We start from the raw sequence: 22,681 nt of genomic DNA on the forward strand, positions 1-22,681 counted from the left end.
CTTTGGACGATAGAAGTGCTTTTTTAATAAGTAGAAGAAAATTTCTGCGAAGTGTTAAAGGTTTATCATTTCAAGGCTACATACGACTTTTCCAAAAAGGCTCCTCCCACGAAGGCTCCTCTTTTAATAGCTATCTACCCTAAGCTCTCTCTCCCCGAATTGCTCTAATCACCCTAAGAGGAGTGAGTGGGTGAGTGAGTGAGTGAGTGGAGTTCTCTTTATTGCTGAGCATCAAGAATAGAGGCATGGTCGAGTATAATTTTGTGCTAAGTACGATGTCTTTGTTATGACACGGTTACGAATTGAATCCACTATGCTACCTTCATGCTACGATCGCATGAAGTAAGGATAAGTCGAAGTTTATCGAAAAAAAACAAAAAACGAAGAAACATCAGTACTGCTAAATTGTCTGTAATGCAAGGATAAATATGACTTCACGTACAATCTAAATGATAGAAATAATTGCAATCTATAGATTTTCTAAGATACAGATTTTAAGATAATTACATTTCTTCTAGAATAATGACTAAGAATTTCCTGGTTGAGTTTACCTTTCCTTTGACCTATGAAATGGTTGGCAGTTGAGAATCAAAATTGATGGTCACCATAAAGTGATCAAGATTAATTAATATTTTGAAAAGCATCAAATATGGCTCAAAGCAAAATCTCTTCACATCTCACCATAGTTGACACAAAACGTCCAAATGCTTCCATCCACATCGAAATAAACGGTACTGATACATGGATGTTGAAATAATGTCGTTTAGCCAGCTGTGTCAATCCTAAACTAGGACCATGGTATAGGTTTACAGTTCTCGATTCTTAGGTCCATACAGTTCAATCTCAAACGATATCTAATATTATCAGAAAAATTAATTCAATGTCTTTATCAAAATATTGTCATTATTCCATAAATTTACAAATTATCCAGTTCTCCCATAGTATCATAGTATCATAGTCAGTATAGAAAACCCCGGTCTGGAAGCCGTTTGTTTCTTGATTGAACTTGCGTTGAGAAATCAGTATGTTTTGCTCCCTTTTTGATCATGTTGAACCAATTCCAAGAGGAGTACTACATGATCAAAAACTGGACAAATCGATTTTATCATTTGATAATACTAATACTGAGTTTAAGCATGCCCGATAATCACGAGCAACGGTTCGAAAATGTAATAGGCTAGTGAAAATACGAAATATGATTGGTTTAACTCATATCTTTAACTTTTCGTTCGTCGTCGTGTTCACCTAACTTCACTAATACACAAAAGGAAAAGCTAAAAAAAGTTATTAAAATAAGCTTCCGACCAGGTTTTATACGGACTCATGATGGTTATTTACTCAACACCACCACCAGTAACGATAATCTCCACCTGATTGGTTATAGTTGTGGTGTCGGTAGTTTGTTCTTCTTCTTCTTCGTCACATTTCTTCTTTTTCAACGATTTGTTCTCATATTCCAATTGTCGAATCTTTAATTCTTTCCCTTTCAACAATTCACGTAGTTTCGATAATTCATCTTGTTGAGCGTAAAACGATTTCTTCAACTGTAAAGTAAGGGAAAACAAAAGTATTAAGACTGAAATTTGGACTACAGACCATTCGCTTTAAAGAGATAATCAGATGGTTTGAAATATTACGCATGTGGAATCCTTCTCTTGTCCTGGAACTATCATCCAAATATTTTTGCCAAAGTTGAGATATCTAATTTATAAATAAGTACAACAATTAATTTCTACAATTTGTACAAACAAATTCCAAATTTGTGACATATATGGTTTTATAGTTGAACGGACTTTTTTGTAAGTATAACCATTATTACGGTAAGATTAGCGAGTTTATGTATTCGAGGCAAATCGAAGGAGATGGTTGACATATCACCAAAATGGCCGTCTTCTTTGCTCAACGATGGTAAAAACACCAAAATACCGTCGTCTATTTTAAGTACATATCAACTATCGACTTTGTTCTGCGTCGACTTCCCTTACCGTCACCCTCGATTTTCTCCGATACATAAACTCGCTATAAGTGTATTACACCGGGGAGTAAAAGAGGGAAAAAATTCTCACGTCTTCTTCTCGAGCAGGAGCTTGTTTCAAACCGACATCAAAAAATATTTTCCTCCTGATGTGTATTGACTGCAATAAATTCTTTCTTTGTCGCCACAAAACCATCTTTTAATGAGATCAAGACCGGATCAGCGTTCTGTCCGCTAAACCAATCATCCGCCTTCAAATGCGGAAGTGTCACCTGGAACTTTGGGATAGATATCTTGTTGGAAAGTATCAGACTGAAAATCAAAGAAAAAATAAAATTGGGAAAGAGAGAATATCGCATTAACTTATCTTCAACATATAGGTTTTTGTCAAAAGATCTTTAGTTTAGCTTTTTAAATGACTTTACACCCCTGTGTCACAGGCTCTGTGAGACCCTAGCCCAACTGGATTTAAGCAAAAATTTCGTCCCTGATGGGAAAATACCCTTGAATTTCAGCCCCACTGGGAAATCGACTTTGATTTCATCCCCACTCGAAATTCCATGTTTAAAAATTGCACTCCAAACCATCCCACTGGTTTTTTTAACCTTGGAACAATAGAATTTCTATCCCCCCCTAGGATTTCAATAGGAATTTTTATCCCCACTTAGGAAAAAAGTTCCACCGGGGCTGTGAGACAGGGGTGTGACTTTTGAAGAGTATCTACAACCATAGTATAAGAAAGCCGCGGCTTTCTTATACTATGCTACAACCCACGTTAAAATGGAATTCTAAAGTAAAGTCAAAGTACCATTCTATCGTGTTGCTAATGGGTGTTACATAAAGAAATATCAATTATTTTCAAATAAGAAACATGAATGGTCAGTTCAAGTAAAAAATAGAAATATACATATAATATACCACTTCCCAAAACGTAAATTCATAAATCATTTTACCTTTCTTGGAACTACCATAGAGATTGGCTCAATCAAATTCTTTGAATCCATTTTGTAAAAACGGAATACTTCGCACTTATTGACTTTTACAGCTCGTTTAGGTAATACACCAAAACCACGTTGAGGGGTAGTTGATTGGTATTGACTTAAGTAATGGACGTAAGGTGTTTCTTTGCTGATTTCAAAGTATTTGATGGTGCAATCACCCTGTATTGTTAAAATAAGTTGACATTCAATTTGCGTGGTTTCATAAGGTACACAAAATGGGCTTTTCCAGAAAAAAATCGTGCAACCCTGTTGAGGAAGTCCATTTCCGTTCCAAGGGGTTAAGGTTTGAAATGCAGTGGAATTCCATAAGGGTAGACGAAAATCCGTCAAAAATAAGCGGAATTCCAAGGGGGTAATGATTGAAAATTTGTAAAAATTCGGAATTCCAGAGGGTATGATCCTGAAATTGCCTGGAATTCCAAGGGGTAGTTCACAAAAGGTTGGACCTCCTCAACAGGTGATACACGGTTTTTTTCTGGAAAAGCCCAATGGACTATTCGGTTCTATATCCTTACATGGGGAAAATGGACATTTCCAGGGGGATTTCCAAGGAAGAAATTTCTTTTAAATCTATATTTTTTTCTTTTTATATAGCCTCGTTCCTCTGGTACGATATCACTTAGTGCCTTGGGAGGGGGGCTTTTTGCAAATTTACTATTTTCCAAATGGCTGTCCCACTATTTCAAGAATTCTTTTAGCTTGAAAAAGTTCGTCTAGCTACCCCCTGTTTGAATGGGTATTAAATGGAACAGCCAAATTAGTGACGTATTTATGACACTGAATAAAGAAGACAAGAGGTTTGTGTAAATGTCTGAATGAGCAAATATCATTTTCTCAATTCTCTGACTGTCTAAATATAAAATTTATCGAATTTGATCTTTAATTTGAAAAGTCGTGAGAAAATGTTTTCAAGAAAGGTTAATGAGGGATAAAACAAACAAACCTTTGCAGCAACGTAAAGAATATTAAGGAAGGCATCGTAAACAGTGAGAAGGTTTCCCGAACCATCATCTAATTCATGTTGTGTGATGGGCTCCTCTACATTGTCCTGGAAATAGTTTCAAATAAAGACACAGTCAACTCTCTCTAATTCGAACATATAATATTGTTCAAATTTTTACGTAATTCGAACTAGAATGCTGGCCCTTTCAGCTAGAAAAGTGGTTAAACTACTCTCTATAGTTCGCATCTTTCTCTAAATCGAAGAATCGATTGATCCCTTGAAGATCGAATTAGAGAGAGTCAACTGTAAGTTCAATTGAATCGAATCAAACTGGCTAGCTGTTTGACTAGCTTATGTCCATAACGTAACTTTTGGAGGATTAAATCACTCGGACACTTTTCAGAAATCTCTATAAAAATCCCAAATTTCCGAAATTTTCCAAACCATCTAAAATTCATTAAACAGTGTGGTTGAAGCAATATTTTTTGTATGAGACGGAAAATGGAGTTTACACTTTGAAATAAGCACATAATTCTTTAGCGAGTATCTAACTAAAAACCGAGATTTGTTATCCCGTTTCTTAGTGAGTTCCACTTTGATGATTTTTGAATAATAGAAGCCGTTCAAGTGTTTTGACGCAAGTTCGATTTTTCCTTACTGCAAGGTCTTCAAAAGTTAAAAGTGACGTCAAAAAATCGAATGTTTGGAGCCCGAAAACCTGGGCTCAAAACATTCGAAAAAGTCGCAAAGTGGAATAGACGTTAATTGCGTAGAAAAAGCGCGGGTAACGTCTAGTATAGGCTAATAATTCTTAGAACTTTTGGCGAATTATGCTGAATTCTGAGACGGGAAAGCCTCTATACTTCACTGAGACGGAAATCCTTATAAAACGGGAGAACTTTTAACACTGATTAAAAATACTAACATTTCATAATAATATATGTATATCAGATAAATAATTCGAAAAAAGCTTACAAGATTCCACAGTAGGATTTCACGTGCAGCAGATCGTTGAGTACCGATGGTAACTACACGTTTTTCATCCACAAAATGTACACGAACTGGTTTGGACCCTTTATGAGCATTGAATTCCTAGAAAAGATAAATTCAATGGGCTGTTCCAGAAAAAAACCGTATACCCTCTGTTGAGGAGGTCCATTTTCGTTCCAAGGGGGTTTGGTTTGATATGTGGCGGAATTCCATAAGGAGATACAAAATTCGGTCAAAAATAACTGGAATTCCATGGAGGTAGCTTTTTAAATCTTACTAAAATTCAGAATTCCAGAGGGGTTTAAACCTGAAATTGCCTGGAATTTCAGGGGGTTACAGAATTTCCAGCCACAGAGGGATGGACATCCTCAACAGGGCTATACGGTTTTTTTCTGGAAAAGCCCAATGCGATCTTATATTAAAAAATGCACGCTTTGCCAAGAATCTAATACCTTATTACACGAATATTACTAGTCATTTTATTAACGCGAATTGAAAAATTTCGTCTTAATAAAAACCCAACCTTGTGAAGGAAAGTACGCTAAGTATGAAAAATAAAAGAATCAAGAAAACTGTAATCATATACAGGAAAAATCATACAATCGCAAAGAAAAGCATGCAGACTTACGTGTACGATTTGTTCCTCGACTTCTGTCTTTCTTGGGTCGATAACTCTCACTTTCTTATCTTTACTTGAAGTTGCCAGGAATGAACCATCAAAATTCCAACACATTGAGTTGATGACGTCACTATGACACGAGATAACACGGACTGGACTCGCTTTTTCAACATCCCAAACAATAATGTCATAGTCGAAACCGGCACTTGCAAGGACGTTATCGGCCGATGGGTGCCATTGGATGATACCGACTTTCTTTCGATGACCAATTAAATCGCATAATGTTTCTGATAGATTTTCAGTGATACCACCATCGGGGCAATTCCAGATCTGCGGATAAAGAAAATAAGAAATTTTTATTCATTCATGTTCATAAGTTATATGTAAAACTATCAACCTTCGTGGATACGCTTTTTCAATAAAGGTTAAATCCGGGGTAAAGTTATATTTTGGTAATCCAGGCTTTTCTAATAAGCTACTCTGTTAAAATACTGACATTATAAAAGGAGGTGGCTATCTTGAGACACTGTGAAATATCTTTAAAATAGGTCGATGCTCTTTTTCTAATCTTATCCAATCCACCGACGAAGTAGACTGGAGGATATTAGTGTGGAAGTTCTTTCTATAAGAGCAGGCCATATAAGAACGAAAAGCTATGATGGTCAAAATATTAAGAGCAAGTTAAGAACATTTTAAGAAAACACCCATTTTCTTGAGAATTTGCACAAAAATACTCACAAATAGTGAAAATAAGAAAAATTTAAGAACATTTATGGGCTTAAAACTCTAAGAAGTTTAAGAACATCCGAAGGGTTCATTTTTTAGAAGTTCTTATAAAAAACGTGTTGTGTCTTGAGCGAAGGGATAAACATTCTGAGTCAATGTAAAAAGTTCTCTGACATTCACTGATGAGGTCATAACATAAATTAGTCATTTGTATGGGTAAAATGTGACGTCAAACTGTCTAAACAAGGTAATTATTCATTTAGAGGTATTCAAATGCAAACGTGGAATCTCTTCAAAGGTTTTTTGAAAGCAGTTTAAGACGGTCCAGGCATTGAAATTTTTTCAATAGTGACTAATTGCAGTATCTAGGGTTTTATAATTTAACGTTTAACGTTCAATAGCGAGTTTATGTATTTGCACTTTTTGAGTACAGCGGAATGACAGAAGCGATTTGGAACAACCCGCTGTTCTGACCCACAAAATCGAGGACGGTAATTATGCTGATTTACCATCGTCATCAGTCAATCCGGATTAGGAAATAATAGAAATTTAATGTCTCCGTCGCAGAAAAACACAGACACATAAATTCGCTAATGTTCATGTTGTGGACGTTAGATGGGCGTTAGATGGACGTTAAAGAGACGTTTTATGGGGGTCTACATCATGATTTGGAAAGCGGAGGGGCCAAAAATATAGTGGGTCAATGACGTGGGCCCTGTTGTATGGGAGATACATACTAACCTTGATTCTTCCATCTTCACCAGCTGAAGCCAACACATTTGCATTGAATGGATTAAATTGTAAATCCAATACTTTTCCTTTGTGTCCTTCAAATTTCGATATGTTGGAATCGATGCGTCCCGTCTAAAAAAGATAATAGACACTTGAATATCCATACGTTCTGTTTCAACTTTTCAGTGACGTTCAAAAGTTTATACTCTATAATCGATGAGATATTGGATTGTTAAAAGCAAAGAGTGGAAGTGGTGAGAGTTTAATGTGTTCCTCACTTAAAAAGGTATCCTTTGTGACAGATTAAACCCCGTCCTAAAATTTTACTGGAATATCAAAATTCCACCAAAGTACACTTATTTTGGCGAATCGAAGCGAAATGTTTTTCTTCATTCTAGTTCATTTCAAGTTTAACTAACAAGCAAATAAATAAATAAATAAAGACAAACCGAATCAATGAAAACACACCACAACTAGCAAAAACAGGAAGAATTTGAACGCGAATATTTTGAAATCATATATTACAGTACAGTCTCCAACTTGAAAACTCGAACCTTTTTAACTCGAATACCTCCTTAACTCGCAACAAGTTTTATGCGTCCTTTCAGTTAACAATGTCTTTAAAAAACCGTACTCCATAATTCGAAATTTCCTTAATTTGAACAAATTTGTTTCCCCCTTGCACGTTTGAGTTATAGAGACTCCGCTGTATCAAAACTTATCAAAAATGAAATTTCACAACCCCTTCGAAAGCCACCTCTAAAACCATTGGTAGTGGGTATGGATGATTCCATTTGAGTTCTAGATGCCTTGTGCCTATGTAATCCTTAGCCAAAAAATCTGAGAGTTTTTTGCTTGACAATAAAAAGAAATCGGCAAAGCTAGAAAGATTGATTGCGCCTAAAATAGGCTTAAGGTATAACTTTTTATTCCAGATATTTTTCGAGGTACATGAAACAGGAAGAATAATTCATAAATCAATTTTGTCTCATCTACATCTTAGTTGGGACGAGAGATAATTCAAGCTAGTTTTCCCGCAAAAAGTAGGGGTCAAAGTAGCCTATACTAGACGTCAACCGCGTTTTTTCTACGCATATAACGTCTTTTCCAGGTTTCCGGACTCCAAACATTCGATTTTTTGACGTCATTTTGAACTTTCGAAGCTCCTGCAGTAGCGAAAAAATCGAATTTGCGTCAAAGCACTTGAAAGCTTTCTATTATTCAAAAATCGTCAAAGTGGAACTCGCTAAGAAACGGGATGAAAAATCCCGGTTTTTAGTGAGGTACTCGCTAGGGTCAAAGCAAATCTGGCGACAGAGAAGTGAAATAGTTAAGTAACCTTACCTTTTCAATAGGCAATACAACGAAGGTGCTTCCGCTATTACTGTCCAATACCACAGCAACAAATTTCGAGTTCACATCACAATAACGCCCACCATCCCAAACGTTTTTCGTAATATTCAAATTCTCGTAACACAGATCTCGTTTGTACGTTTCACCAAAAACATGACGAAATTTCGACTCTCTTACAAATCTTCGAGGCATTTTGTATATTATTTACGATTGATTTCACAATGAATTTACGACGCTTTTCAGTCAAAGTTGTAAGCGTTTATTGCCAAAGTTAGTCGTTAAGTTTGGATTTTTCAAAATATTGTATTCTCGACTTCTCTTTTCAAACGAAATTACTTTAGTTACTGCTGCACTCCTTTCAAGTATTTGCACTGTAAACAGACTAAGCTGATCACTCTTTCCTTGCCATGGGAAAGCTAGAAAAAAAATTGTACAAAAAGGAACAACAGCAATGAAATGTCACTCAGATGGAGAACTAAAAACTGCTCTCCGTCTCTGAGAGCGTTTGCTGAAAATTTTGAGTTTTATTTTCTAAGAAAAATAAAAGATCTAAAAGATTCAATATTATCTGCCTAGGTCAAGACACGATAAGATTTTATTGGGAGGACAAATTTTCGAATTTTGATTTTAACTTTGCTGTTGGAATCGAAAAATTGCGAATATAAGATGCTTTTTTTGAGCCATTTTGTTACGTCAAATAAGAATTCCTGTATAAAAAGAACTCCCAAAGGAGAAGAACAGTTCTTACTCATTTGGTTGAAAGGCGGTGAAATCAATCTTCAATGTTGAATACAAAAATCACGGTGAATACCTCAAAAAACGTCAATCAGTGAATTATTGGGTGTTTTGAAGTGTTTCAAATCTGAAAAAAAGAATTGAATTCAATCACGTGGGTATACAATCTTATAAATAAAAGCTATTAATTATTTAATGGTCTATCCAATAAATGAACAATCTATTTACCTCTGTTTTGATTGAAAATTCAAAATGGTAGACTGGAGCCGTGGAGGTACCATTTTGCATTTGATTGACTGCTTTTTTTACCATTTGGCATTTGTATTTGTACAATCTTCCGCGTTTTATAACCAAAATATTTTGAGGTGTTTTTCATTTTTCTTGTGTGACCTATCAGGTTTTTTAAATCCATTATTTTCTTAAAAAAGAAGGAAAAAGTATTAAAATTAACTAAAATTGTAAAACATCATAACTATAATGAACCCCAAATATTTAAAAGTTCAGCTTCAATATATAAAGAATAACAGGTAAAGCTTTATAGTAAAGTTCTCGTAAGGGATAAACTAGGCTGACTGGTAAGACACGTTATAATTGTATTAAACTGCAGCTTACGCTTACAATGGGCTCAATCAAAACAACTCTCCCGCGGCAATTTCTATTTTTTGTAAGAACTTTTTATGAGCACTATTACCCGCGTTCCTGTGTCCAAGGAAATGCAGACGCTTGCTAGTCTAGGGATAAACTGGAGTCGTTTAATATGTGTGATACGTGTTATACAGTATCGGAGAAAAATGTAATGTGTAGTTTGTATAAACTATAATAACGTCCTTTGTTTTCCTTTTTATCATACTTTCAAACTTCCTCTTAAATTTAGTTGTCTAGCATGCTAAATGTTACATAGAACAAAGAGCAGGAATTTCTGGCCGAAATTTCCAGTGGGGTCCATTTAAAAAAAATAAAAATTAAAGGTTTAGTTAGTGACAGCATTGAAATTTTTCTTGGATCAAAAGAAAAGGACGAGACTGGCCAAAACCTCCATGAAAATGATGGAAATTAACCGACTCCAAAAGTGCTTTATCTTTTCATTAGAAATTGATAGTGAAAATATGGTAAAGGTATCATTCAAATGATTGAGAAAGCAGACATAGTTTTATAGCTATGACATTTTTAAAATGAAAAAACAAACATTCGGTATACAGATTGTAATACATTAATCTAGATTCTGTTCAAGATAGGTGTGCATTTATATTTTCTTTCGTGTGAAAACTATGTCAATCGAATTAGAATAATTCCTTAAAGAGTGGTTTCCACAAAAAAACACCACTTTCTCACAGAATCGAGGGAACCTTACTTCCATTGGCTAAAATATCGTCCCCAGTTGAAACTAATACTCTAATTCACACCAATTTAAATAGAAAATCCTGTGAAGAGCTTCAAAGTTTGACAAAGTCAAGAAAAACTTAGAAGCATGTTTTATTGAAATTAAATAACCACATTCGAAAAAATTTCAGTCTTTTTCAGCCATTTTCAGCTAATGGAGGTAAAAACAACGGACTGAAACTCGATGGGGATTGATATCTAAACGTCTTTCATGGCTAGGGATTGGAATTCCATTGTTTACGAGTCGGAAAATTCATTGAGGTTGAAAAAAAATTTAGCACAATATTTTGCAGTGAGGATTTTTTTTATTTGATTATCTTCTGCGGGAAAAAGGTTGGAGTATAATTTTCACCTGGAACCGATAGTTTGACCAATTTTTGCAGTGGCCCACTCCCAATGAGTCTGTGAGAAGGTTGTGTAAAAAAGTGCACGCTTACCATGGGCAGACACTGAAGAGATAAAATGAACATATCTCGTGCTTCTAAAAACTAAAAGTGGTGTGACAAACATAAAAAATTGTGGTTTTTTTAGTTTGGTTAAAAAATATTTCAAATAATTATAATACACCGTTCAAAGTTGACGCCCTAAATGACTTAACGAAAAAAGAAATAATATGAAAAACAACATACAATAGAAATATCCTAAAAAGGGTTTGGTACAGAATTCGTTGCTTTTTACTTTATATTTTTCAAGGTCAAGAAAGAATATTTTCATTGTATTTTCTTTGATTTCAGGCAAACCCTCATCGGCGTTGATTTTAGGCCCTTGGCGAAATTAGAGACGGTAAGGTATAGGTATCGTCAAATGTAATAAAACTTGGGAAGTTTCCGTTGGGAGACTAAAGCAAAATCAAGGTTGTCGACAAATGGTCCATAGAAATTACGCTTAGCTGTTTTAACACTTATTGAACATTTTTATTGACTTAGATAAATGAGAAATCGTCAAATTAAAGAAAATGGACGGGGAAATATCACCCCTGCATCATATGAAAGCGGAATCAATTCTTCGACACAAATATTTATCGGCAACCTTGATTACGTAGAACGAATTATATAACGAACAAAAAGCCTAAATAATACGAAAACTAATAATTAGAAAATGAGTTATGAACAATTTCTAAAATCATAAAAAAAGGTTGTGTGTGTGTGAGTATGTGTATGCGATTCGAAATGCTACCAAAATTAATATGATATAATAAAGTTATACACTGTATATCTGGATGACAGGTATAAAACTAAAAAATACTAAAACTTTACTGGGAAAGAAAGAAAGTGACCAAAATTTAAAAGGGGTAGTCCAATTTTACCCCAATTAAAATTCTCCGGGTCTTATTGTCAATATACTCATAAATATCCAAAAAAAACTACAGGGACAAAATAGAGGTTCCCTTTTCAAGGAACTTGATTCGAAATAGCGAAAATGAAGTTTTGCTTTTTGACAGTCGATGTTCTGAAAAGCTCTTACCTTTTTAAATACAAAACGCATAAACTGTTTTTAAAGGATAAAAAGAAAACCACATTGCTTCATTTTGCGTCAACTTTTTCCGATCAAAGAAAAAAATGTTCAACTCGTGAAATCATACCAAGACTGACAATACAATTTCAATAGGAGTTCACGTGCTGTATCATTCACTTACAGAGTGTCCAAAAAAAGTACAATATCAAATGTCTTTGAGTTAAGATATTTTGAGTTAAGAAGAATTGGTTACCATGCAGGAAACTTTTGTGACACAAAAAATTTATGATTTTGTATCTGTTTTGATACTGTACTTCTTTCCGGACACCCTGTGTCAAATTAACAAATCATTAACCTAACTTCCGATGTCATCAGGCTGATATTTATTGTAAAAAGAAGGTCTGTTAAACAGACTTCTGTCCCTATCTACAAGTTTCTTCTTCATCTTCACCAACGCATCATTGGCATAAAAAAATTGGACAAATAAAAGATTTGATCATATCATAATCCAAATCTAACCAAAAATCGCCAAAAAGGCTTTGCTCTTACTCTGGCAAAACGGAAAAGTTACAATAATGATTATCCATCTAATCACTCCTCTTTATCGGCCTTTATCCTATCTACAAATACTTCGTCAATCTCATAAACCACTAAACCATCAATCATTACATTTCAATATGATAGACCAGAGCAACCCAGTGGTATTTAGACCAGCAGTTACCAACAAACACATAATCTGGATTTCAAACCAGCAACAAATCTCACTTTGTACGTATCCGTCTTTTCCATAGATTTTCACGTTAATACAACCTATCAACCCTTAACGGCGCGGTCGGCTTTTCAGGGTCTGGTAATGAGTTTGCTAGGAAAAGAGGTCTGCGAAACTGCAAATATAACGACTTTAGTCGTTTTGACGTAATTCATTCATGGTAAATTCGAGCCCAGTCTCCAACGCTTCAAATGTTGATAGGTGTATGGGTGATTTCACCAAGGATTCGTTTCATCCAATATTTTCATGTAGATTGAATTTCATTTAAACAATCCATTCAATGGCTATCAACATCCAACATTTCCATTAAGAATGTATCAATAGGAACATCACCAATTAATTTGAAAAAGAACAAATGTTCCAGTACTTGCAAAGCAATTGCCTTTAAAGGCGGCAAACGGAGTAATAAGTTACCCAGTCGGTTGGGATCTTCTTTATATTGTTTTTTATGATAATCACAAAGGGTTGCGACGTAACGTTGTCGTATGGCTTCGACTTGATGTGGATCAGTTAACTCCTTAGTGTCTAAAAAGAAACAAGTTTAGAGTTTACAACTATAGTCCAGTAGGCCATATTTTAAAAAGGGCAAGGCAGCGTCCGTTTGTGGCCAAAAAGGGCACTTTTTCTAGTGTTTTTCACTAAAAAGGCTGTTTTTACCAATATTTTAGTAATTTCAAGAGGGGTAGCGTCTGATAACCGGACTCTTAAGGGGCATTAAAAATGGCCTGGGCCTCCAATCACAATTTTTCTGTAACTCAGACTTAAACATTGGTTCCTTCAGTTGGAAAGTCGTATAAAATCGTCCCCCATGATTCGAATCTTTCTCTAATTCGAAGAAGATCCTTGGTCTCTTGAAGATCGAATAAGAGTGATATAGCTGTATCACTTTTATCTAAGACTCGGTTTAGTTTAGGGTCCGAATTTACTGCTAACATTCAAGTTATAAGTTTCTTATTTGACTTGGACTGTTATCTTAGACCAATTAGCGACACGAGGTAGAGGAGATCTCACAACAACTGGTTGACTGGTGAAAGATCCCATAACATTTTAGGAAAGATACCTTTCGATAAGGAGTCAAGCAAGCTGCTAACCAATCGGTCCAAACTCCTCTAGTAGATTTTAGTAAAACTTTATTGAATACTACCTAGAGCTTAAAGGACACAATTCAACGTATCTCCTGACATTAGCTTAAGGCCGAGGTAAACGATTCCAACATTTCATCCAACATAGAAATTGAAATGTTGGACAAATGTTGGATAAATTTTGGAAAGGTGTTGGATCTCCTTAAAATCGTTTCGTCGCAATGTCCAACATTATTTTCATCCAACATGGGTGTTCATTCATTCTTTTTTAATTCATTCTTTTCAAATTAGAAATGGCGAGGATTTTTATACCCAGTGTAACAAGTGCCACTACTGCTGTTCATGTGGACAAAAATTATAGTCTAACAATTGGATCCTTACAATGCAGAGAAAATTCTGGCGAAAAATCGACTCTTATGGTGCAATTTCGTGAAATTTATTTATTTATTTCAAAGCAAAAAATGGTCAAATTTTCTAAAATTTTGCAACAAAAACCATGTTCTCATTTTTTGCACACTTACAGTGCATTTTGGGAAGCCTGGAAAACGTACCTTTTAAAGGGTCACACCTCTACGATAGATCGCTTAATTTCAGTTCCAAAAAAAAAAACATTGGAGCTAGTAGCTTCTCTACCATCTTTTTAAATTTGTTACGAGATTTTTCGAATTTTTGAAAAAAACATTCGGTTCTATTTCTAATGACGTCATTCTCTTTCAAATGTTGGACGTGAGCTGAGTAAACGAATCCAAAATGATCCAACACGAAAAAAAGAAGTAAATGTTGGACAAAATGTTTGATGGCGATTAAACTCCCATCCAACACTTTTTTTCTTCTTCCAACATAATTTTTTCTTCCTTTCCGATTTTTGCATTCGAGTAAACGATTCCAACATTCCGTCCAACAGAGAGAAAATGGCATGTTGGATGGAATGTTGGACATTTTTAGACAATAGAAAACACAACTGTCTTCACTCCCGCGCCGAGCGAGTCTATTGTTTATTCTACTTTGCCATCATAGAGGCTCGCCTCCTTTCAAGATATATATCATAGAAAAAGCAAATTGAAAAGTGAACTATTTACCTGGTGCGAAGAGCATGATTGCTCTCAAACATCCCCACTCAGAAACATCGATTTGTAACTTTTGCATTTTGTTGATGACTTCACTGAACAACTTATTGACCACTGCACCCACTCCGGCTTTCTGTAAATTGTCACGTGACAAGTGCAAACCTAAGTAAATAAGGGGCGACTAGATTAAAATTTAACTAGATTAAAATTTAACTAGCAATTAGTGAAACTCTAATATTTCATTGCAGCGCACTCTCATTAACTCGAACACGGACACGGAACACAAATTTGTTCGAGTTAAGGAAATTTCAAGTTATGGAGTAAGGTTTATGAGGTATTGCTAACTGAAGGGACCATAAAACTTATTCGAGTTAAGGAGACATTCGAGTTATAGATATTCGGGGTAAAAGGTCTAACATATCCCGCTTGGCTTCTTTAAGGAGCCTGTGGGTAATTAAAATTCGAATACCGAATATCTTACGCTATGATAGCAGTGTAAACAGACCTTCAATCGAAAGAACCAAATTTGAGTTTTAACAGCCTTTCCAATTCATGATATTACCAGTAGTAGCAATCTTAGGAAATTTAGCCTAGAGTAAATAAGTTGTATACAATTTGCCACTACCTGTCGCAAGTAAGATGCCATCCGATACAGCACTTGAACGATAACAAAAGCCACCAATGAGAAGCTCGGCCCAGTTCCATTGTAACAATTTGACTTGATCCGAAAGATTCAACGTTGTAAAATGAGGCATACGTTTCGCCCATTCGGCTAGCGAAGCAAGCTAAAAAATAGATAAATAGAATAGAAATTTATTTCAATTTTTGAAAATGTTGGTCAATGAGATTTAGACGAACTTTAAAAGCTAAACGCTTAATTTCATTTTAATACTGGAGTTTTCGAGGTGTAAAAACATTGGGGACAATTTTAACATTATGTTGTAATTAAATCAAAAGACGAATATGCCACTTGTACTAACATTCAATCGATGCTATCTAAACTAAAGGTGCTGGTAGAGACTCAAGAGGCCTGTCAACAATAACTGTGCTAGGACTCAAACCCATAATCTAGAGTGGATAAAGGAGAATTTCCCATCCTTCTTCCCTTATCGTTCAGGCTAGATGAACGCCTGAATTCAAACAAGGCATGCCAATGACCAATGTCACGATTATTGGAACGCTCGAAACCGATACGAAATCCACCATTTTCTTCTCTAGACCCCGAATAAAATAGAAAAAGATCACAAAGCCAGTAACCATCATAACTCAGGGTCATATCCATATTATACACCTTTTCGGCCGAAGTCGCACAGACATTTTTTAGTCCGCTTTATCCCACAAAACCGTCCCAATCCTTTTTTGACGTATTTTTCTATTGTCTATGTGTGAAAAAAGGACTGAGGCGGTTTTAGTGGGATAAAGCGGACAAAATAATGCCTGCGCGAATACGGTCGAAAAGGTGTATTGTACCTAGGCAAAGATTTTCGAAATAAATGATACCCTCCCCTTGTACGCAGAGAACAATAGAAATGACGCTATTCAAACAATAGATGCACGCTTTTGCTAAACCTCCAACTTCTTTCACTGCGTACGTACTATATCAAAGGCTTCCTCCGAAAACAACATATCAGTAAAAAGAAAAATTACTTGTTTATCAGCAGCCAGACATAATTGTCGAATCGGGTCCACTGCAATATTAGCGAAAGCGTTGATTTTCGGATCCACATAGAGTTCGGCATCATTGATTTCCTTGATCTCTATCGTTTGTACAGCCTCCATGGGTGAAGAGGAGTGGGATGAAGAGACTACTTGTTGTATCTTATCCTCCTTCTTGCGTGTCTTCTCCATCTTTTCACGGTCTGCGTATTCTTTGGCCGCTACATAAAGAAGTAGAAAGCAACCTCAATCAATAGATCTTGTCGGAGTTAGCGTTGCGTTGCAAGCGCGCGAGAAATTGCAAAATGTAGCACGTCAATTTTTTCTAAAAAACAATGCATTGTGGGATTGTTTCGGGAGTATTACAATAGAAATCTCTTAGGAATTCCTCGAGGGAATTCTATTGTAATACTCCCGAAACAATCCCACAATGCATCACTTTTTAAGAAAAATCAAAAACTCCGATAAGATCTATTAGCAATACACTTATACGGAGGGTTTTTCTTCGTCCTCATCAAACCATCCAATTATCTATTTCTTTGAAGTTGGAATATTAAACCAATAATGATTTATTAGTATATTGAAAATATCCGTGTAAAAGTACACATTTAAAGATTTGTATTGATACTAACCATTAGAAGACATGCCAACTTTGTAGCATCTCTGTAACCGACATGCTTTGCAACGATTCCGAGTTTTCTTATTCAACAAGCAATCTCTTTTACCAGTTTCGCACGTGTATTCTCGACTATTTTTGACGGCCCTCTTAAAGAAACCCCCACAACTGTCACACGAAGCCGCTCCAAAGACGGAGTACGTCGCTTTGTCTCCGCACACGGTACATTGTTCATTAGAAAAAGAAGAGGATGTAGATGACGTGGTACGAGCGATTTTGACCGGCGACGCTCCAAGGTAGATATCCGACGTTGATGGATTTGTATCAATGGTATTTGAAGATCCTGCGGAGGGCGGGGGCGAAAACATATCCGAGGGCGGTGAATTCAGTTGCAACGTTGTACTATCTGGGCTTTTGATAGATGATATTGAGCTTTGCGGGCTTATCGGTGTTTGAGTGGTGAACGTGTCATCTTTTAGGAGACTTGTGTAGGATTCAGCTGTCCGTGACTGTGTCATACTGGAGGTTGTACTACTGATAGCACCATCGGATGTTAAGTAAGGTTCATCGCTACTCGAAGATATCATTGTGTCCATTATGATGGTGTAGAAAGTCTTATCAAAAGATGTAATCTTTTCGTAATAAAATCATTCAAAAGACCAATTTATAATACGCAATTAACTCCATTCAATTTTCAGAAGATCGGCATCACGTCAAAATAAACTTCTTGTGCTTGTAGTTGTGTTTTTTCACACAAGATTTTCTTTTTTTTCAATTTATTTGTTTTCCAATCTATGATAATGATGTATAGAAGATTCAAATGAGAGCTACAAGCGTGGACGTACAAACTTTTGCGAGCAGAAACTTTCGCGAGGCCGAAAAATCGCGAAATCTACGACATTCACTTTCGCGAATTTGAAAAGAAAATTTTTTCGCGAGCTTAAGTTGAATCTCTAAATATCTTTAAATCATAAAAGTATCAGCTGAAAATGAAAATAATTTCCGTAAAGTGAAATCATAATACAGTTATTTTCAAGTTTCAGTTTTCATTTTCATTTTTTACAGTTTTAACAACAAAAAACAAACAAAGGAAACAATGGCGCGAAATACAAAGAAAAGACATCTGTTTACTGGTGTAAACTGTAAACAAATTGTACATAAGTGTGTGGTGCATAGTGAAACAAATGCTAGTACCCATGGATTTTGAAAACAAGAAGCTGTACAGGTAAAGGTATTAGCGAGATTATGTATCTGGAATTCTCTACGGCTACGGCTAAAGTGGCGAGTAAGGCAAGTAATGGCGGGTGAAAGCAAGCTCGATATTTGACGTACAACATTATGTCGACTTTGCCTAGTCTACCAGTCTCTAAAAAGATAACAAGATAAGATAATTCCAAAAAGTGTTCACTAGTCCTTCCACCATATACGTACGTACATCGTAAAAATATAAAGAAAAATATTGAAGATGTATAATATGAAAAACTTGCGGTATGACGAACCAATAGTATCCAAGGAGATAACTCATACTATCTATAGTAACTAAAACGAAAAGTGAGTGCATTATTCATCAAGAATATGAATTCGAAAATTGAGGTAAAAAAGTTTAAAAAATAATTCTCGTTGAAAATACTCTAGACTCTCTCTAATTGAATTCTACTGGGAATAATTAATCCATAAGGATCTACTACAGCGAATTCAATACAATCAAATACATTATAGTATCACATACAAGAAGAGTAAGAATAATGTTCCTTTTCAATGAGATATATATAAATGGTGCAAAAACAATAATCTTATAAACAGCGAGGTTGGTCATCCAATATCAAACTATTTGGGAGAGAAAAACTCTAATGCGATGACCATTTTATTTCAGTTTAACAACAATTTCAGATGTTAAAACTAAATTCAATTACAGTAGATACCTTTATTAAAGATTTATCCAATAATGTCTTTTCTCTTTTGCTCGGACAATAAAACTAAGACTAAGAGGGGCATTGACCTAATCCCGAACCACTCTCAAAATCTCAAAATACCACTGAAATGCGGTTGGATTTGAAAAACTACAAGGCATTTACATTTCAATGAGTCAAGGGATTGGTGGATGAAAGGTACTGAAAGTTAGTCTAAAACCGCCCACGTGAAACGTGGATCTGAGGGGATTTAAAATTCATAGCGAAGTCTTTTTATCCATGCCCCGTTCAACCAAAATTGCCCCTTCTCCGAACCAAAAAATCAAGTCTAAGCAAAGCAACCATGTTCGGAACTTTTTGTCCGATCCACTTAAAATCGTCATTTCGAGCCTTGATCATTATGCTGATCAAAATTATATTCTTGTTACGAATTTTCTAACTTCTTCAGATTCATTATCTCATCAATAAGTACTTTTTTCGTGAATTTCCTGACAAGCTTATTTCCATCCTTTCTGATCATGTTGTTCTCTACTTAAGACAGCAGCTAAACAAGAATAGGATGACCTTGCTTATGATACTTTGGTAATATGTAATGATATTTATTAAAACATGTATAAAGCGAATAAGACACTAAATCATCAAGTCAAATCACTCAACGTATCGATTCTATGTTACATAACTATAAAGTATATCTTCGAAACCCCTTACCATTCATTTCTGTTACAAACCATTTCAATTTTTGGAACCCTTTTCATTCATGTCTTCTTCCCTAGATTATAGCCTTATAAAGATAAAATATTCAGGTTCGAAAATAGGATTTTGTGTCTTTTAAAGACTTGAGTTTGAAGGTCCAAAAACACACACAAATCCCTACATTACCTCAGTATGAGACACAAACGTAAAAAACATTTTTCTAATCAAGGTAAGTAACGAGAAATGAAATAACTTGAACAAAGAAAGGAAAGAGCTCATGTTTATGTGAAACAAGAGAAGACATAGGAAATAAAAAACCTCAACCTTATAACCTTATGGGCTTTACTTTTTTGAAGGTAGAAACAAAATAAGGAAACCGTACAAAGTACAAAAGGGTTAAGTCGCCTTTGATTGTACAAGAAAATAAAACTGTAAAATACAAAGATCCGTTACGCTGGTTAGTTGCCACTTGTTGTTAACTTCATAAATTGTCTTTTTTTTTAATAAAAATACAAACTATTTTTATTTTGAAAAAAAGAGGTCCAAGAGGTCTAAAGGTTGAGGGAAATCTGAGTCTCTCTTATCAATAAATTCTTCTTTAAACATTTTTTAAATCTTCATCAAAGTTTAATACGTTGCTCCTCCTTTTAAAGTCAAGATATTAAGAAACGAAGGAGAGGAAAGGAAAGAAAGAAGGTTAGGGAAAAGGATTTTCCAGAAAAAAACCGTATAGGAAGTCAAACTCTTTGTAACTGGAAATCCTGCTACCCCATAAAATTCTAGGCAATTTTAGCTTTAAATCCCCTGGATATTTGATTTTTTGTAGGATATTTAAAATGTTACTTCCAATGGAATTGGAAATCCAGTTATTTTTGACATAATTTTGTATATTCTATGAGATTCGGCCACATTTCGCCCCCCTTGGAACAAAAATGAATCTCCTCAACAGGGGGTATACTGTTTCTTGAAAAAGCCTATTTTATAATTATAAATTATTAGGATGTTAGATGAAATCTGAAATATTGAAAGGTTGAACTTGGTTACCCAAAGGAATGGGGTTAAAATGTTTGATTTGATATTATGGAAATAAAACTGTACGAGAAACAATATATTGCCCAAACCACAAAGAAGAATTAAATGATAAACACGAAAATGAACACAATACTTTGTCTGAAACGGCTCTAACGTCTAAGCAAATTAATTCAAAACAATTAAGCCCAAAATATCAACCAATTTTGTTTACAATAAGAAATCTTTCAAGGCAAAGAAATTAAAGACTCGAAATACATCAAAAGCCACACCCTATTTAAATCCAGCAATCTTGATTGAGTTTCACATGTTGATTTAAAGAGACTGATATTATTATTACTGTTTGTTAATTACATCTTAAATAAGCACTGATTTATATGGAAAACTAGATCAGTTAATACACGTTTTTCTTTTATTAGAACCCAGTTTATAAGAACATTGAGGCTGAAATTCGTCAAAAAATTAAGGACATCGTAAGAACATGCCCAGCCTCAGTTTGGAAAAAAATGACAAGAAAGTACAATTTTTTCCTCTTTTCAAGCAGTTTTAACCGAACTAAGGGATGGATTTTCTAAAATCAACAGTCAAATATTGTCCAAATTTTTACCAATTTTAAGTGCTTTTTATTTTGCATGATATTGTCGATTCAGATTAGTCTGAAAAATTAAGAACGCATTTAAGAACATTTTAGGCTGAAAATTTCTAAAAATATAAGCACATCCAGGCTCAGCCAAAGGTTTAGAAATCCAATGACTGTATTAATAACCTCTAGCCATTCAGATTTTAAATTCAAATTAAAAATGAAACTTGTAGATCTCTCATATAAAACTTACTAATCAAGCTAATCAAGTTTCTAAAAATCAATAACACAAAGACGGGGTAACTCTCAGTTGGGAATTTTATACACGATACGCGTCCCATCAAAGGGGATGTGTGCAGTCTAAGACATTCTCGTCAATATCTTTCTCCACAAGCTCAAACACTATGGGATAAAAGCTTTTGCTCTTGAAGTACTCCAGTTTTATCTTTTTTTTTCACCTGATTTCACAGATCTCAGAGTGTTCAGATTAGAAACTGTTTTCGAAATACATTATCAACAAGACACGGTGTACACCAAATAGTTCTATCCTGGGCCCTACCTATAATAAACATCAATGATTTGAAGTTCCTTTACTGACAAAAACTGATTGTGTCTATTGATAGAGCTTGAATATAGATCTTCAAAATGGGATCATTCGTCTCACTTGGTCGACAAAAGTTTGAACTTAAATTTCCCTCAGAAATGGACAGATACGTCTTTAAAAAAGCAAATTTTTATGCTGATGTCAGCATTTTTTGAGAATAAAGGAAAATTTCTTTCAGCTGATGCGTATCCAAGATCTCAAGATATTTGAGTTTGAAAATTTAGTGACTCAGCGTTTTTGATATCTATAAAAAAATTAAACTTTATATTTTGTCTTTTGTCAACCTCCATTGCCTAATTCAACATCCTTCTTTAGAGAGGAGAATAATAGGAAGGTCCGAATCGCTGATTGAAACTATATTTCTTTGCAGTCAGAAGAGGAAAAATGGAACAGAGAATGGGGTCATGGTATTTTGTTCAAAAGTATCTCAAAAGCAAAAATGCACAACATGATCTAAAACAATCAATAGGAAAAAAGGAAATCAATAGGAAAAAAGGAACTCAATGTGAGTAAAAGGAGTAAAGATAAAAATTAACAGAAGTAACTCAATTATGAGCTAATGAAATACTATTCAATGAAAACACAGAATCTGTTCTTCAGTTCTCAACCTAACAGGATTTCCGCAGTTTAGGCAAATATCCTCCCAAATGATGTCAACAGGGTAGTGTAGGTAGGCCTAACAATGAGTCTGCTAAATCACGCGCCTTACGCACCCTAATTTTTCTCCGCACCTTAAATGCCCCCACACCATTTTTCATATGCCTTG

At 35.0% G+C, this 22,681-nt stretch overlaps 3 protein-coding genes across 3 annotated transcripts in view; 1 reads left to right on the forward strand and 2 right to left on the reverse strand.

Moving 5' to 3' along the window:
* The window catches only part of LOC136815048 (methanethiol oxidase-like), a 137,258-nt gene that overhangs the window by 75,429 nt on the left and 39,148 nt on the right, over positions 1-22,681 (forward strand). The gene's annotated exons all lie outside the window — the stretch shown is intronic.
* LOC136815045 (coronin-2B-like) lies at positions 1,315-9,469 on the reverse strand. Its single transcript, XM_067071479.1, is given in 12 exon segments — positions 1,315-1,544; positions 2,067-2,159; positions 2,161-2,232; positions 2,234-2,287; positions 2,929-3,135; positions 3,920-4,024; positions 4,895-5,011; positions 5,538-5,858; positions 6,996-7,118; positions 8,331-8,755; positions 9,088-9,201; positions 9,303-9,469. Coding segments are annotated over 10 exon segments (1,503 nt in total). The 5' UTR covers positions 8,532-8,755; positions 9,088-9,201; positions 9,303-9,469; the 3' UTR covers positions 1,315-1,334.
* LOC136815046 (retinoic acid receptor RXR-alpha-B-like) lies at positions 12,806-17,887 on the reverse strand. Its single transcript, XM_067071481.1, has 5 exons — positions 17,116-17,887; positions 16,475-16,704; positions 15,453-15,612; positions 14,840-14,989; positions 12,806-13,203 (listed from the first exon to the last, which is right to left on the reverse strand). The coding sequence occupies exons 1-5, from the start codon at positions 17,693-17,695 to the stop codon at positions 12,956-12,958; spliced, it is 1,368 nt and encodes a 455-aa protein (XP_066927582.1). The 5' UTR covers positions 17,696-17,887; the 3' UTR covers positions 12,806-12,955.

The sequence above is a fragment of the Clytia hemisphaerica genome, unplaced genomic scaffold, assembly GCF_902728285.1.
Source record: "Clytia hemisphaerica strain Z4C2 unplaced genomic scaffold, Clytia hemisphaerica genome assembly, whole genome shotgun sequence".
Classification (NCBI taxonomy): domain Eukaryota; kingdom Metazoa; phylum Cnidaria; class Hydrozoa; order Leptothecata; family Clytiidae; genus Clytia; species Clytia hemisphaerica.

Excerpts from the sequence above, each read along its gene's own strand:
- LOC136815046 (XM_067071481.1), bottom strand. The coding sequence starts at position 17,695 with ATGGACACAATGATATCTTCGAGTAGCGATGAACCTTACTTAACATCC. Across the intron at positions 15,613-16,474 it reads GTCTGGCTGCTGATAAACAA|CTTGCTTCGCTAGCCGAATG; the intron begins GTAATTTTTCTT and ends TCTATTTTTTAG. Across the intron at positions 14,990-15,452 it reads TGGCATCTTACTTGCGACAG|GTTTGCACTTGTCACGTGAC; the intron begins GTAGTGGCAAAT and ends TTATTTACTTAG.